This window comes from Maylandia zebra, linkage group LG7 (assembly GCF_041146795.1).
Source record: "Maylandia zebra isolate NMK-2024a linkage group LG7, Mzebra_GT3a, whole genome shotgun sequence".
In the NCBI taxonomy this organism is placed as follows: domain Eukaryota; kingdom Metazoa; phylum Chordata; class Actinopteri; order Cichliformes; family Cichlidae; genus Maylandia; species Maylandia zebra.
This window is the reverse complement of record NC_135173.1, coordinates 6,412,392-6,430,481: the sequence shown is the minus strand read 5'-3', so window position 1 is coordinate 6,430,481 and position 18,090 is coordinate 6,412,392. Positions and strand designations below refer to the sequence as shown.

The 18,090-nt window shown below is 38.7% G+C and overlaps 1 protein-coding gene and 1 long non-coding RNA gene across 2 annotated transcripts in view; both read left to right on the top strand.

Annotated features, from left to right (window-relative positions):
* Nucleotides 1–3,568: 3,568 nt before the first annotated feature.
* Nucleotides 3,569–4,366, top strand: LOC143419619 (uncharacterized). Its single transcript, XR_013099631.1, has 2 exons — nt 3,569–3,633; nt 3,723–4,366. It is a non-coding gene; the product is annotated as an uncharacterized LOC143419619 (long non-coding RNA).
* Nucleotides 4,367–4,813: 447 nt separating this feature from the next.
* Nucleotides 4,814–18,090, top strand: part of pdhx (pyruvate dehydrogenase complex component X) — a 32,762-nt gene continuing 19,485 nt past the window's right edge. Inside the window, exons 1-4 of the mRNA XM_004563409.3 lie at nt 4,814–4,985; nt 9,349–9,432; nt 11,799–11,899; nt 17,149–17,357. Coding sequence (XP_004563466.2) covers nt 4,850–4,985; nt 9,349–9,432; nt 11,799–11,899; nt 17,149–17,357 — 530 coding nt within the window. The 5' untranslated portion in view covers nt 4,814–4,849. The remainder of the gene's footprint in view (nt 4,986–9,348; nt 9,433–11,798; nt 11,900–17,148; nt 17,358–18,090) is intronic.

The window sequence follows — 18,090 nt, the reverse complement described above, 5'->3', positions numbered from 1 at the left end:
TTTAAAAAGGGAGAGCATTAATTCAATCAGATAGATGCAAGAGAAAGAACAGGGAAGTGATAAAAGATAGCCTAAGCATGGGCATGAAGACAGCAAGATGTGATTTTATGTCTGCATCCCATGCCAATAAGTGGGGCTATTGTGTTCTCTCAGTGGATACACTGGCTCAGCTTATCTGGGCCTCTTATCATTTTTGTCTCATACTCAAATGGACCTGTGAGGCGTCCAATCCAACACTGAGTTGGACAGATTAGTGCTCTGTTACTGATGCAGCTTTGCTTTTTGGGGTTATGGGGAGGTCAATCTAGCATTTTATTACCCATTACAAAATGACACACTAGATCATAGTCTTATGATAGGTAAGGAAAGTAGCATTTAAAGTACTTGTGAAGAACGAAGAAAGTATTTTGGTTTTTCTTCTGCATTTGCATTAAACAAAAAATAATTCAGAAATGACCTTTGTTCATATTTTTTGCTGTAACCAAAAACATGAGGAAGTATTCATGAAAATGCACAAATTATTTGTTTCCAGTACGTTACGGAGCCAATTTCCTTTGAAGATTTTGGAGTTCCCATTACTGTTGATTTCCTTGTCTGCATTTGACAATTACTAAAGCTGTAATTTCCTTGTTTCAACCCAAAAAAAAAAAAAAAAAAAAAAAAAAAATCAGGTAGAATGTCAGTGTCAAGTGTACATTTTTTGCATAAAAGGTGAAAACAAAGTTCAAAAATAATTTGAACATCAAAATATTAAAAGCATATAAACCAGCTCTACCACTGCTGCAAACCCAAAGCAGCTAAATAAGAGTGTCCATCTTTACATTTCATTTAAAAATCAAATTAAAATAAAGACTGCAGGATCAAATGTCCACACTGGTATTTTCTTTTTTCCCCAGAATACTCATGATACTGTCTTGGACACAGTTCGTTATCAGCAGCACAACTGAGATTGATGACAGATGACAATAAAGTTCCGGATAGATCTGACAGTTACTCATTTTCTGGGCTTGTTTTCTTTTTAGACAGGTTTCATTTTACAAAAATCTATTGTTTTCAAAAAGTTAGTTTCGTAAACTCTGGTGTAATCATAAATGTTTCCATTCAGTCAAAACTGTGAAATAAATATACTAAACAGATCAATCCTAGGCTATATAATATTTGTGCAACAGTTTTTTTTTGGTTTTTTTTTAAATGCAATTTGCTGGACCAGGCTGAAGCTGGACACGGCGAAGCCGAAGCTGGACCAGGCGATGGCAAAGCTGAAGCTGAAAACTGAGCAGGTAGCAGAGCTGACAGAGCTAGAGACTGAGCTAATGACTGAAGTAGAGGTTGTAGTAATGGCAGACAACAAGGTAACTGATCCAATTCTCCTGAGCTTCCTGAACACAAGGAAAAAGGCTGGACGGGCTCACTAGCAGAACCTCAGCTGGCCTGGGAGCAGGGACAGGAGTCATGGATGCAGGCTCAGAAAAACAGTCTTTTGAGGTGTCACATGAACAGTTTCAGTGGATATCGACACAAAAAACCCCACACACCATGGTGAGCTGATTCAAACATGAATGGCCGTGGAAGACAAAACTTAACTTGATCCATTAGCTCTGAGGCAGTAAGTCCAAGTAGTTTAGCCAGTTTAAATATGGTGGATGGCACCTTGTTATCTGTAACGTTCTCACCAGTCACATCATACACATCCTTGGATAGTTCACTAGGGACAGATACAGAAACTAGGGAGTCCCTTAAAACATTGTCCTGTTCTGAGACGATGGTGTCACTTGTGCTCACCTCCGGGGCTTTCTCAATTGTGGCAAAAACAAAGTTCTTAGAGTCTACAGGCAAGTAGTCCATAAAACCTGGGTTGGCCATTGCTATCCGAGCTGGTTGGGCCCAAATGGAGTCCTTCTCTTCCTCCTGCTTCCCTGCGCAGGAAATAATCCAGAGTCCTCGAAGTTGCGTGACACGAATTTTAAATTCAACAAAGTTACTGAAGTAAATGTCTGCTGGGTCCAACATGGTCAGGTTGTTCTGTTACAGTCTGGCAGAAGCAGACTGTATGTATTGTGAAGAGTGGACCCAAAATGCAGACACCAAGGAACTTGGATCAAAACTTGAGTATCAACAAAAAGCGAGCCGTTTAATGAGGCTGGCAGAAAAGGTACAAATAAAGGGCAAGGCAAACAGAAATAAAACTAACATTAACCTAAACTGGGAGAACTAAACAAACAACATGGAAAAACCTGGACATGAAACCTAGAAACATGGCATGGAGAACATGGCGTGAACAACAGACGACCTGACAAGGAATGACTGAAGACACACAGACTAAATACACACAGGAGGATAATGAGGGAAACGGAAACACATGGGGAAACAGCTGACACACATGAACATAACCACGTCACAAGGGGACAGTAAAACTAAAAACATTGAACATAGGAACACAGGACCACTTCAAAATAAAACAGGAAACATAATGAGACGCAGACATGACAACCTGAACTTGACAACGTAAGACACAGACATGAAACACATGAAGGGCAAGGGAGACTTAACAGGGGTTGGAAGACACAAGGGGAATCTAATAACAAATTAAATAGAAAAACTAATGAGCTTAACCATATACTATAAACATCAAAATAAACTAAAACTCAAAACACTGGGTCATAAGACCCAGGATCGTGACATACAGTCCTTCAAGTACCTCTGTGTCCACAACCCCTCAGATCTGACATGGTCTGCCCACATTCAGGTCCAGTACAAAAAGGCTAGGCAGCGCCTGTACCACCTACGACAACTGAGGAAGTTCAGGGTCTCTCCAGAGATCCTCAGGACTTTCTATATAGGCGCTGTGGAGAGCATCCTCACACAGAACATCATGTCCTGGTATGCGAACAGCTGTGTCAAGGACAAAAAACAAACATTCCCATATCATGCCTGATCCTTCTGACTTCTTTGCAGCACAACTTTAACACCACACTCACACAATGTACATGCCCAAATTTTAAAATTGTAAATTTCCAGATTGTTTTATTCTATTTAACTTGTATGTAATTCACTCACTTATTGCACGTAATGTCCTCTTTGTATATATCTACCTACTTTACTTACTTCCGTGGAGCATATCAGGTTTCACTGCGTGTTATACTTGTATAACTATCTGTGTGACAAAAAAAGGGATCTCGAATCTTGAATAAGCAGAATAAAAATGGATAAAGACACATTTTGAATTATATGTCCTTATGTATCTTTGAATGTATGTTGGTAATATGTGTGCAATTTACAATGCATTCATTACAAACATTCTTGTCTAAAAGTCTCTGAGTTACAGAGAGAAATACATAACCAACAGCACACTCTTCAATAATGACAACACTTGCTTTTATAGATAAATTAATAAATGGTTTTGTTGTGGTAACGGGAAAGAATTTGTTCTTCTCAAAGTCTGGCTCTGCGTACATATCTCTTCTCTTCGATATAGTACGAACAACAACAGCAGTTCAGCACGAGCATCGACCCTTTTCATCCTTTAACAAAGTACCTTCACAGCAGAGGGCAGTAGTTCACTGAGTCTACAGGATTCGCAGGGAAATTCCTCAATCCACTAGACAGACAGATCGCAATGTATTCACCACTCAGGTATGTTGCAGGTCTTTTGTGGTTCTATGTTTATGTGTTTCATTGTGTGTAAAAGGGCTATGAAAATAACAATTTATCTTATTTCTTAGGTGTTTTCAACCTCTGCTGCCACGCTGACGGCGTATGCGGCCAAACGGAAGAAGACAGTCTATATTCTTAGCAGCATGCACAGCGTGGTTCAGACTGATAACACCACCAAAAGGAAGCCAAACACTGTCACCCTTTACAACAAAACAAAGTGTGGCGTGGATGTGATGGACCAGATGGTTCGGGAGTACACTGTCCGCAAAGGAACACGGCGCTGGCCAGTCGCCGTGTTTTATAACATGATTGACATGGCAGCACTGAATGCACATGTGCTGTATCAAGCATGCACCGGGACGAAGGAAAGACGGGTGGACTTCCTGGTGGCGCTTGCAACAGAGTTGGCTCACTCTCATGTAGCTGCGAAGAAGGCAAGAAAAGATCAGTTGCTTCGGGCAGAACCCTCCACACCTAGCCCTGGAAAAAGAGCCACGTGTCAGGTCAAACACAAATGCAAGAAAAATCAGGCCACTGTGCGATGTGTTCACTGCAAAAGATACACATGTGGTAAATGCAGACTACAGGTACCATGGCAGTGCCAGGATTGTGAGTGATTGCTGACAATGTTGAATTATTTGTAAATATGTGTACAAATGGTTGGTTTTTTGTACTGTTTTTATCAATAAATGTCAGCAACAAAGGACATACACCCATGTGTGTTGATTTCTCCCCAAGATGGCAAACTGAAACACTCCACTCCCCTCCCTCCAGAATTCCTACTTAACAGCATAATATACATATGAATGACTAGCCAATTTAGCTTCCACTTCCACCATTTGACTGCTCTCCGGGTTTTATAGGTAGGAATCCCTAAAATGATGGCTCGCGGGGGTTTAAGTGTTAAAAGCGACAGAACTACATTTTAAAGGCACTTGAAGGACCAATGTAGGTAAGACTCTTGTTGCCTGATCGTTAATGTCTACACGAGCTTATAATACATTTATCACCGGGGTAAACTTTTTTTTTTCATTAGTCCAGTGTTTGCGTTTAAAGATTTTTCTGTGCTTCATGTTTTTCTTTTAAAAATACGGATTTTATGGCAGAAAACGGCTCTGTCCTTCTTCACCCCACCCCCTCCTTTTTTGTCGTCAGGCATCTGTATGGACACGTCTTGCCGACGGAGGACGATAACATGGCGGCCTCCTTGCGTTTGGGTCGTCAGGGAATGTTATTTGGCCTCAGACTGAATAATTTTAATAAATGTTTAAGGTCGACACACCAATGGCAAGACCAAGTCAGACACTTCTTTCAGTCGCCATGGGTACTCGGTAAGTGTTGACAGTTTACCAGGTAAATGGCTGTTGCCCTTTCTGTGCTGACAATCGCTGGCATTTGCAATCGTCACTACCCTTTAATGGTGCAACGTTACTTTGCTCTCGTTTTGTCAGGGCATGACAAATAGTAGGAGTGTTGGTAAATCAGAGGGTTGGCATGAGTGTTAAGCGAAAAATGTAATGGTTATTTTTTGCAGTTAACGGTATGGAAAGCTGCTAATGCCGCTTTCTAAATCACTTGGATTATCTTGCATGTCTCCAACCAGTCTGGTTTCTCTCCCTGTAAACGAACTTGCGTCATCAAAGCTGTCACATTTGTAGCAGAATCATTAAATGTTAAAAAAAAAGAGTATTAGCTCCAAAAAGTGCTAACACTGAAGCGGTGTTGTGCCAAAAAGTGATTGTCTGCCAAAAACTGATTTCCGGTATTTGCCAAAAACTGATTGCTCGTATTTAAACTGCTATAAGTAACTTGTTGGGCTATAATATGTGAAACATATGTCAAATGCATCCCTCATGGATGACATAAAGTCATCTTGAGCCACAAACAACATTCGTGTAACAAGGTAGAAGCCGCAATCAGTTTTTGGCAGTGACTTTTATATAACCTTTATTTAAACAGTTAAAAAAAATCTCATTAACATTAAAAATGTCTTTTGTAAGAGTAAGTTGGCCAAGAGGACAGCAGAAATGGCAGCAAATATTACAATATTTCTGTTAAAATATTTTAAGTGGGGATAAAGGACCGGATTGGTTATAATGTAAGTACAATAGCAGAGAGTTGTAAAGATACTTGAAAAACAGATATTGTTTTAATTCTCTATATAACCCCTTTGTAAACCCTGTTCACCGAAGTCTATTTACGAACATACGTAAAGATATTACACATAAAAAATACACAGAAACATTGGAAATCAGTTTTTGGCAGACAATCACTTTTTGGCACAACAGCGGCAAGGAGGAGAAAGAGTGATAGTAGATGAGTTTAAACACGTAGGTCAAACAACAAAAGCAATGAACAGTGTATAAGAGAGGTGAAGAGAGTGTGGGCAGGGTGGAGTTGAGTGTCAGATGTGATAGTAGAAAGAGTGAAAGGCAAGGTTTACATGATGGCAGCCAGACCTGCTGTGATTTAAGGTCTGGAGACAGTGACACTGACTAAAAGACAGGAAGCAGATTTGGAGATGCTAAGATTTCCATTGGGAGTGCAAAGAATGGACAAGATTAACACTCAGTATATCAGAGCCCAGATTGAGCGCTTTAAGTTAAAGAGGCGAGACTGAGAGGGTTTGGATATGTTCAAAGAAAGAATCATGGATATGTTCTGCAAAAGGTCTTGAATATGGAGCTGCTTGGCAGGAGGAAAAGAGGAAAGACCACAGAGGATGTAGTGAAGGAGAAGATGCAGACGGTTGGTGTGACAAAAGAGGGCTCCAAAAAGTTCCAAGAGTGTAAATGCGGTGTATCAGAACTAGGGCTGCACGATTAATCGTTAGAAAATCGCGATCTCGATTCATACTTATGTGCGATCTCATTTCCAAATGACAACGATTTAAAAAAAAAATAAAAAAATAAAAATAAGACGACGACGATTGTACCGCATTTGATCCGGGACGTACTCTGCATGAAAACAAGCGCTCACTCTTCCTGCTCAACAAATGACAGGGGCGGAGCCTTATACCACGTGATACAGAAGCCGTGCCGTGTGATGCTAAAATTAGCAGGGAAAAAACAACTGAGAGCACGTCAGGGATGACGAGAAAGTGACAGGAGAAAATCCGTTCCGGTCAACCACCCAAACACCAATGACGGGAACCTTATACAGCGCTTTCCTATACACATCGAACTCAAAGAAATTACGGAGGCTATCACTTATCACCTGACCAAAGATATGGCTCCCATCAACACTGTGCAAAATGAGGGATTTAGGAAAATGATCAACACCCTAGACAAACGCTACACAGTGCCGTCCTGCAACTATTTTTCTATTGTTGCACTACCTGCTCTATACACGCAGTGTCGAGCAACGGTGGAGACGGAATTTCAAGCAGTACAACATTTTGCGGCAACAACAAAACGTGAGACATTTGTTGTTTTTATGTTTATTTATTGTTTTTATGTTCAGTCTCAACTGTTACGAAGTCGATGTGCAGTTAATAAGTGCAATAAAGATTTATACTGGAAAAGAAAATCGTGAGAGAATCGTGATCTCAATTCTAAGCCAAAAAATCGTGATTCTCATTTTATGCAAAATCGTGCAGCCCTAATCAGAACTTTATTTAAAGGGATCTTATTGAGAAACCTTAAACTAGCTCCTCCAGGATGATGGCGCTTTAGGGCACTGGTACTTCACTATTTGCAGATTTGAAGAGATGCACTGAAGCTGTTCTGGTGGAACTTGTTGTGCCCATGATATGCCCATATGCCCATGATTCCTGCGCTTAATTTTTTTTTTTTCCGTTGTGACATGTAAACATGTCAGTAATTAAAATAAAATGTTCAGTCCCAAATCCAGTGTGAGTATATGAATTTGAAAAGTTACACAGATGTCATTCTTTGTCAATGAATCTCATTCAGAAATAAAACTGCCCAGTAAATGTTTTGGGACTTTAAGCATGAAGAAGATAAAATGTAAACAGACAGATTTTCTGTTTTTGAGTACTGAAACAACACGCATGCCATATAAATACACAACTCTTCCTTACACATCTCTGAAGGTTGATTCTGTTCATCTGGACGTCCCGATGAATAGAATCAACCTTTGGAGATTTACTTACCGTACCTGGATAATTGAGCGTGCATCAAGCTCTTCCTTACACACTGAATATGTCTGTGAAGGTTCTCAGGACAAGACTCAGCAGTCCATCTGCATCTTAAGGATAAAGGACACTCTTTCGAGGATGCCAATGTTCACATTTTGGACAGAGAGGACAGATGGTTTGAAAGAGGAGTGAAAGAAGCCATCTATGTCCACTGTGGGCGACCATCTTTGAACAGAGGCGGTGGTTTACGACACCAACTCTCTGCCATCTATAATCCAGTTTTGAGATCCCTTCCCAGACGCCTTAACGCCCACTCTCATCCAGGGCCATCTGACCTCAGGAATTCGCATGATAAGGTGGGGCCAGGTTTCACAATGAACTCACCCGAAACTCTGGCTGATTGGGACCCACACCCAGTTTCACACCTTGGCTCAGGCAATTAGAGGATCATCAGGGGGTCCTTTTGTCCCTCTGTGGGGGGAAACTCCCACTAGGCTTATATGTGGGACTCTCCACCATTTGACCTTAGAACTGAAGAAGCTTCTCGGATGAGAGGTGAAACGTCTTCAAGTAACTTAAAGAAGTCCAGACGCTTTTCTTTGCAAGCTCCTTTGACTTACACACTGAAGTTTTGCACCACTGCTGAACATACAGCAGGTGGCAGCAGCACACAGTTTGGCCAGAGACCATGCAACATGAAACAAAGGCCATGTTACAATAAATAAAAACTAACACACCAAGAATTTGAATAATTGAATCCCCAAATTATTTACATTTTTCATTTCTCTTTTAAATTAAATGTATATAGATTTATAGTTATATAACTGACTAACTTGGCTGCCTGACTTTTATTATGTAAGATTAATTTAAAGTGTGGCGTCAAATGGAAAGGGCTTTTTTTTTTTTTTTTTCTAGTTTTTGTTTTTCTTTTACCTGTTTGGGTTAATGTTGTTTACTGCTAACAGAAACTTTTTTAAAATATGTATCATGCATTAAAAAATTCTATTATAAATGACTGTAATATGTGTGTTGTTCAGTAAACATAAAGAATGTGTAAAACAAAGGGCTATTCATTTTAAGTTGTACCGTGTTTGAGCTCTAAACCTTATTTTTGTTGCTTTCAGCTTTACTACCATATGTAGTAAAGCTGTTATCTTGGATTTATGTTTTCTTCTGGCAGCCTGAAGCTCTAGTGTGAACTCTGGCCTTCTGTGTGACTACAGATGGTGACAGTTGGGGACCACAATGATACAAATGCCTTTGCATCTTCTGGTGTGGTGTCATCCAGGAGCACAGTTGTATAAGTGACATGGCAACATTTTCATGGTACCGCTGTCTCTTGTGCTCTGCTGCAAGTTGAACATACGGACCCCCAAGGGCTTTATTCGAACTATTCAGTGCTACTTCTGAGCATGTTACTTGATGCATTTTGACATTCAAATATTTTAGATGAAATTGCAAAACCTTACTGGAAGGGCTAATTTTTTTCCTATTCTGAAAGAAAGGGGGGATTTTTGTTTTAAATTTAAACCTAATGAAACCCTTGACATTATGTGCCGTCGAAAATCATATGTTATTTTCTTTCTCTCCTCTAGGCGTCAGTCCACTCAAAGTGCAGATGCCCGCACTCTCTCCTACCATGGAAGAGGGAAACATAGTCAAATGGCTGAAGAAGGAAGGTAAAGAAAGCACGTTGACAGAAGACTTTATTAGAAAATTTAACAGACACTCATCACACATTTGTACTGAGCTTCTTTGTCAGATTTTAAACCTCTTTGCGTTTTAATATGTTATCCAAAGGGATAGATGCTTCACTTTTCTTGTACTTGTAATATCCTCCCCTGTAGTGCTCAGTTGGTTTCCAGTTCTTAAAGTAACAGAGAGAGGCCTGAGAAATGGGTCACCTGAGGGCCTCTGGTGGCTAATTGGCTCAAGGACCATGGCAGTCATTATCAGTCACTGTTTAGCAACTCTGCATAGCCAGGATCCTTAGTCGCACACTCATTTATCAAGAGGCCAGATGCTGAATTCTGATTGGCTTCTCTGCTGTGTTGCTATGTGCTGTGACAGATGAATTATTTGAGAAAAATATATCTACACTACTACTTTCTTGCTTTTTAAAAATGAGTTTATGGGAGACTGATTAAAAGCACTCAATTTGCATAAGATAATATGTTCAATTAATCAACTGCTGCTTGAACTGGTATTTGAACAGGATCCACCTGAAAGGGTCAAATGAATCCTTTATCATTTTTTTTTTTCCAGCAAAACATTGAAACAGTAGTGAGAAGATTCAATTTAGGGGAATTTATTTTTACAGGTATTCTTAAGTGAGCCACAACATTAAAACCGTGTCTACTATATTGTTTACAGTAGTGTGCAGAAATAACAGTGATGTAGACGTCTCCAAAAACTCTATACGAGGTGTGCTATATTTGTACAATTCTAACAAGCTTGAAAGTCAATATTTGGATTTTGAAGGATTCAAAGCCAGCCATTCAAAACAGTGCTAACCAGTGCAGCACCATGCTACACTAAACCTATATAAATTTGAGAAATTGGATAAGCTGGATTTGTGTACTTTGTTGCCTCTGCATCACTGACAGTCCTGGTTGTTGTTAATAGATTTTAAGCTTATCTTTCTATATATCATTGTAGCCAGTGAAAAGGTTTAAATTTCGGTGGACTTGGCATAGATGTTTGCTTGATTAGACAGATCAACTAATTAGATTTTGATGATTGAGGATCACACTCACTCTGTTCATAACTCCTAGAATAAAGTCCCAATTATGACAGTACACAGTGTTTAAGAGGGTAAATGATTAGGCGATTACATTTATATTTAAAAGGTCACATTGACTATGACATCATAATGTCCTGAAAAAAACATGCTGAAACTTGAATGGTGGTAGATGAATTCTTCAGCAAGGCACAAGGCTAGTTTTGTCATCATGTCCATTGCACTCGAGTAGAGCAAAGGTGAAAATGTCCAGGGTCACCTTTTTTAATCTTTATTTCTACACATTGCACCTCACCCCAGGGGTCATGTGGTGTTAAAACCTCATACCAATCCAATCTGCATTAACTCTCAGGGGCTTCCAAAATCAATACTCCCTCTGCTCTTCCAACCTTTCCCCCATTTCTTTCCACCTTAACCTACCCTGTTTTGTTTTTGTTTGTTTTTTTTTCTTCCTACACCTCATCCTACCTGTAATAAATCCTATACATTTAGAAAATTATTTGCAATTTTGCAAAATATTTTTTTAGGCATCCTGTTTTCAAAATTTGCTACATTGCCATATTATCTATCATCTCACAGCTGATTAAAATGTGACCAGATATCAAATTTGGGTAACCCTTTTTCAGGCCCCAGCCTTTAGGAAACCATAGCGCAACACAAAAATGAACTACATTTTATAAACCTTATCTGTTCCTACCACTTCCTGTTATCACACAGCCAATAAGAAGATTCACTCAGTTTCCAAAGAACTGACAACAACAATTTATTTCTGTCTTGACTGAAATACCATTTAAGTTGCAAAAAATTTGAATTTCTTAAGTATCTGAGCATTACAGAACCAGTGGTTCCTAATTGCTATCCTACTTCTTTGCAAATCAGATGATAATGTATTCCAGCTCTTTCATGAAGTGGACTAGTGAGAACCTACTGGGATAGCCAACGATCTTGCCTTCTATCAGACTTGCTGCATTTTCAGATCTCACATTCTTTCCCATGAAACATTGATTGGTTCTTTTATTTGATATGTAAGCTGGAGGATAAACTTTTTTTGCATAACCTTTTTGTTCTTTCAGTGGAATTCCTTCATCTTTATGCAACAAATTTGTTCTCTTTGTTTATAAAGTGCGATTCAAAGTGCTACTGATGATTGTGACTCATGCATTCATGATAGAATGAATAAGCTGCACTTCCACAAAGGTCCGAAACACTCCCAGAAAATATAAAATTTGGTGTTGAAATACCAAACAAGTATTTATTTTAATTTATTATCTGAAAGTTCTCAGATGTGTTTGTTTACATCTTCAGGTGAGGCAGTTGCAGCAGGTGATGCCCTTTGCGAGATTGAGACTGACAAGGCTGTGGTTACCATGGAATCTAATGATGACGGCGTCTTGGCGAAGATATTGGTGAGTGAGCAAAAACACACATGGTGCTGTTCTGACAGAGATTAATAGAAATGTGAATTTATTTACAAAGAGCAGGCATCCTTGGGCCTTGGGTACTTTTTTCTTAGATAAGTTATTAAGTGGAAGGTCTGAGGATGTGTTTAGATGTGTGTGCAGTTCTTAATGTTATGTTACGGAATCATTTAAATAACGCAGGATATCATCATCTTTCAAGGCTCCTTCATTGATTTTGCTAATTGGCTGTGCTTGTTAAATAGCTTCCTCTTTCCAGTGACAGCAAAGCTTTGACAAGGTGACTGAGAACCTTCACAGACACTTTACTGACAAATATTTCTTTCTTTCCATCCCCCAAGTCTGGTAGCTGTATGAATTTTTAATAGGCTGTCAAAGACCAAGCAATCAGTTGTCTTTCATCAGTACTACACCACATGTTTTTTTTTTCTCTAAGAATGATGAAAATATTTTATCTCTATTGCTTTATTAATACATATTTGTGATTTAATGAATTTGTGCAAGGGGAATCTGAGGTAATTTCCTTATAATTTCAGCAAGATTTGCCTTAATTAAAAAAAAAAAAAAAATTAGGAATAGTGGTTGGGTATTTTCTGTGTATGTTCCTGTAAATGCACAAAAGCCAAAATATTCTTTCATGTCATAAAGAGTGCCTTATGTAATTATTATACAACATGTTCTCTGGCTATGTAATTTTGGACATGCTCAAGTTGTAATGACGCCTGGGAGCAAGAGGGTTCAATTAGGCAATGTATTTGAAACCACAACAAAAACAAATATACCGCCAGTTCTCGCAAGCAGATGTACTCACAAATATATACACAGATATAAGATAAGATAAGATAACCTTTATTAGTCCCACACGTGGGAAATTTGTTTTGTCACAGCAGGAAGTGGACAGTGCAAAAGTTATGAGGCAAAAATTAGAATACAATAAGAATAAATACAGTACACAGCTGTACAGAATAGAATAAAATAAAATACTATATACAGTAGAATAAAATAAAATAAATATACAATAAGATAAAAATAGAATACAAATACAAATACTATATACAACTGAGTAAAAATACAACGATGACAGAAAGGATTATTGCACTTAGTATTATTGCATATGTATGGATGTGTGTGCTTGATCAGTTAAAGTCTTTGTTGTGGAGTCTGACAGCAGTGGGGAGGAAAGACCTGCGAAATCTCTCCGTCCCGCACCGTGGGTGCCGCAGTCTCCCACTGAAGGAGCTGCTCAGTGCTGTCACAGTCTGCTGCATGGGGTGGGAGATGTTGTCCATCAGGGATGACAGCTTAGCCGCCGTTCTCCTGTCACTCACCACCTCCACTGGGTCCAGAGGGCATCCTAGAACAGAGCTGGCCCTTCGGATCACCCTGTTCAGTCTCTTCCTGTCCCCAGCAGAGATGGTGCCGCCCCAGCAGACCACGCCATATACTGACAATTCAGAGTATACGATACACTAATTTTTTTTAGTTAGAAATATATTTATGTTTTCATTTGGTTGCACTTTTTCACATTCACTTACTCCATCCTTGTCTTAGCCACTGTGGGGATGAAGTAGTTTCCATAGCAACCATCGAAGAATTGGGGGTAGGGGCTTTAGCTGGAGGAGAATGATGGTCTGCATTAGATAAGCCCCCAAGCTTTCGTTCTCTCGGTCTGTGACAAAGAACATGTGTATTGGAAAAACCAGCAGACTTTGGCGCCATTTCAGAGTTTTGTGTTTTGGTCTTAAAGTGCCAAAACAATATGGCACTTTGTCAGGGTCAGAGTGCATTAACACCTTAGAAGTGTAATTGTGGCTCTCCAAACACACAGTGGGTTTCTAATATATAGACTACAATAATTACCTGCAGCTGGTGCAATCCTGTACAGACTAAAGCAGACATGAAACTTGTGCACCACAGGGTTTATTTATGGGGGTCAAGTACTGCTATGGCACACTACCAATTTCCAGCCATCAGTCATGGATCCTGCTCGTGTTATGATATTGAACACTAGCACCGTGGATTACTGCATCTTATTAAGCGCTTACTGCTTTGCTCTACCCTGACCCTCGCACTTCAATCCTAAACTTAGTCAAGCGTACAATGACCCATCGACTCGTGAACTAACAAATATTTTTGAAGATAAATTCATGTTGGTCCCCTGTGTTCAGCAAATTGAAATAAAAGAGGCCTTGTCTAGAAATTAATTAAAAGGTGACAGATGGTATTTAAAAGTTGATTAGTTGGTGATTAAGACCAAAAGTAAATTGCAGGAAAGATTTAGAGGAAGATTCATGAATCAATGAATTGATAAGGATGTCCAAACATTCTGCAGCGCTAACCTGTCAAGTTTGTCATTTATCACCCCTCCACATGTGTGATTTTATGTGAAAGAGCTTAAATTCGACTGTCAGTCTGTTTGATAAGTCAAAGATATAACTGCCATCCTCTTTTTACATTATCTATCATGCTCTATTGATCAGGAGCAAACCTTGCCTTACTAACTAAACAAAACTGTCTCATTTTCTCTGTTATTTTTGTGTTCCTTTTCCAAGTAAACTGCTCATACACTGTATAATCAGAGGGTCCTTCTGAGCTTTGTGTTCATCTTCTTCTGTACACTGTGTATGCCAGTATAGACTATAACAATTTAAAAACAGACCTGAAATGGTTGTTATCAGGTAACGTATGTAAAACGTTGTACAGGTATAGCATCTAACAACTGTTATTTTGAGATTATTGTCAATAAGCTGTTGAAAGTCTCAAAGGGCTTGTATTGTTGTATAAAAATATTATGTTGAACGTTAAGCCTCATAAATGGTCTGGTTTTGTAATATCTTTAGCCGTGCTGAAGGTTTCATGAGAGGTCTCTTAAGGGCTCTATGTAAAATTTATACCTTCTTTCACTGGGCAGTAAGAATAGTGAGTGTCTGCAAAATCCTAAATTGCTGCACCATTGTAAGCTGTAGACATTATTGCCACGTGCTTCACTTTTTTCGCAGATAGCCTACTTTGTTTTTTACACAGGTGCCATGCAAAAGAGAAGTAACTAAAACGAAGAAAAATAGCCTGGATAATAAAACTTGATTTGTGATATTGGGGATAAAACGTATACATGTGAGTGCACTCTCACAGCTGTGGGAAACCTCCCTGTGGCAATTATGCAATCTCTACTAGTAGAAACTGTCACAGTCGCATTAGATTCAAATGACTTACCTGACAGGCTCTTTAAGCTTCAAATAATGGTGCAGATTGCAATAAATTTTCCACCTGGGACGTATGAGTTATACAAAGTGATTTATTAAATATGGTTATTCCCAAATGTGGTCTGAAATAAAAAATATATGTATGCCTCCAAATATGTGTAATAGAAAAATTAGCCACAAAATAACTGTCCACGCCTGACCACTGCAACTTTCCATACCATTTCTTTAATAAGTCACAACAGCAGTATTTCTTTGATTGCAGAGATTTGTGGGTCATAAAGATGACATGAGGATATAAAAGCAGCAAAGATTTAGAATTTAACTTGCTTCCAGTGGAGATGGATTTTTTTCGGTTACCTTAACTTTATGTAGATGAGGTTAGAAACATAATTTGCACTTCCCATAGGTTTTGGTGTTCCGTAACTATTTGATGGCAGTGTTGAGTGCCACACCACCGCAGTGCACGAAGCACCTGTTTATGCAAATATCTATAATGCCTGCTGTGAACATGGCATGTGATTTTTACTTCAAAGATCCACTTAAGTGCTTTGGCAATGGTAGTATTTTATGTGTGTGCGTGCACATGATACACTGTAACACTTACTGATTATTAGCGCTTGAATGCGATCAGCAGTGCTGGTTGTGTGCTTCTGCATAATGTAAAATTGAAAGAAATATTAAGCAGCATTTACTATCACTTAAGAAATTATTTTTGTTGGTTGACATAGGGGAGTTGGTGGACTGGCTACAAAACAGCATTAACCAAGCCATAGCCAACTACCACAGAACTGTTGTACTAGACTGCAAATCTTGCTGGTGTGTTTCCTAGAACAGTTTCAATCTGTTACACACACAAGAATTTTGGGAGGGTTATCCAAATGAATGAATGAATGAATTTGTGTTTCTGTCTTGATACATTATGTTCTTTTATTTAGCCTACACATTGTAAGTTGTGTGTTTTTGTTTGCATGGAAAAATCCTTTTCATGATTGAAGATGAATATCTGTGGAAATTTGCAGAACAACATATTTATTGGAAAACCTCTTTACATATTACCTCATCTTTCACCTCCCACTGGCCAGCAAGGGCACTGTGGGGTCACTAAATATGAAGAATAAGTCACGCATAGGCTTAATGCACACTTATATAATGCCAAAAAAAATAAAATACATTTTTAACCTGTCATTTAAGGATTATGTTTTCCTTTAAAACTTTGTTTTAAATGAAACTTTAATGTTTTATCATACGGGGCAGATTAGTAGATGTGAGTTAATATTACTTTTTTTTGTTAATCCTACTTTGATTTTGCAAGCCTAAAGGAGAGGGGTGGATTATGTTTACAATGTTGGCATTATGATCATAGATTGCATTATTTAATTATTATAATTTTTAATTTTCTTTAATGACTATTTATTGTTCATCTTTCTTTTTTGCATTTGGTCAGATTTTTTTTATTTTTTTTTCCCTTAACTTACCCGTGGTTTTGTTGGATATTTAAGTACAACAACATGGGTAGTTCTTCATCCTCCTGATTGTCCTCCTCATCATATTGTGCTACATGTTTAGGGGCAGCTCAATAAGGACATATGGTTTGAAATGAGATCCAATGCAGTAGTTGAGCACAATATGTTAAGCTTTGGCCTTTCATTTAGACTGATCAATATGTGAGGAACAACACCTTACACAGGCGCGGAAGAGTAGGAAAAAGCTTGCTCTGGATTTGGATTACTTCATAAGAACATGGTAAATCAATGGTTGACAGCTTTGAAGAGCATAAGACACATCCTCGACGAACCTATTCCAGTAGATGTTGTTGTCACTGAGAAAGTGGCGTCATTTTCAAGGGATCCTCTGATAATTCCTGGCAGGTTCATCTGTTCAGTTACCACAGGTTAAGTGATGAATGTCACTTTCCCACTTTCACCTTCCCCTTTATCTATTTCAAAATAGCCCTTCACCTGTGTTCTAGCAGTCTCTGCTGTAATTATGAAATTATTGAGCCAATTTTATTAGTACACCTCCCTCTCTCTGCAGATGGAAGAGGGTAGTCGCAACGTGCGCCTTGGCACTCTCATTGCTCTCATGGTGGAGGAAGGGCAGGACTGGAAACAAGTAGAGATCCCCTCTTCAGATGCTGCACCTCCATCTGAAGCTACACCTGCTACAAAAGCAGTTGCTACCTCGGTTGTAACCTCTTCTGCTCCCTCTCCACCTTCTGCACCAAAACCAGTCACATCAGGACCGTGAGTGTCACTTTCATGCTTTTGTTTTTTTGTTCGTTTGTTTTGCTTAATCAAATGACATCTGTCAAATATGTAGTTTAATAAATCTGATGTAGAGTCCATAGACCTTTATTCACTCTACAGAACAATCCTTTTTGACCCCTATTGGTTACATGACGAGTTTTTCCATGCGCTAAATGTGCTTACACAGTAGGCCATTGTGGTTTTTAGCACTCCAATTTGATCAAAAGTAGATAAAGAGATTCCGTAGCCTTAAGATACATAATGAATGAATGAGGTTATCTTTTCTTGTTTAGAGCACATTGTGCTGGTCGGATTGGATTTGCAGTATCTACCACCATGTAATATGCTGAATGAGATGATCTTTTTCTGTTCACATTTCAGAATGTCCCTATTTACACAATAAATACTGTTGTAAAAGGAAAAGGAACCACTCCCTGACAAACGGAACTTGTTTTGCAAACATTTTTTGCTGAGCACATTCTCATATTCAGATTTGAACTTTGGTAACATCACTGTGGCAGGGCCAAAAGGTCAAGCATGGATATATCTAGAGTGGAGATCTAGAGTGGAAAACAACATTGACAGTTAAAGACTTTTTTTATGCATTATTTTTTTCAGTATAAATATTTTTAGATGTGAAGATTTTTTTTTTTTGATTTCACTAAAGTTATCGTGTACATTGTTGCACTAGTTAAGTCAACCATATAACTGACTGTGTCTATAGAGCCCA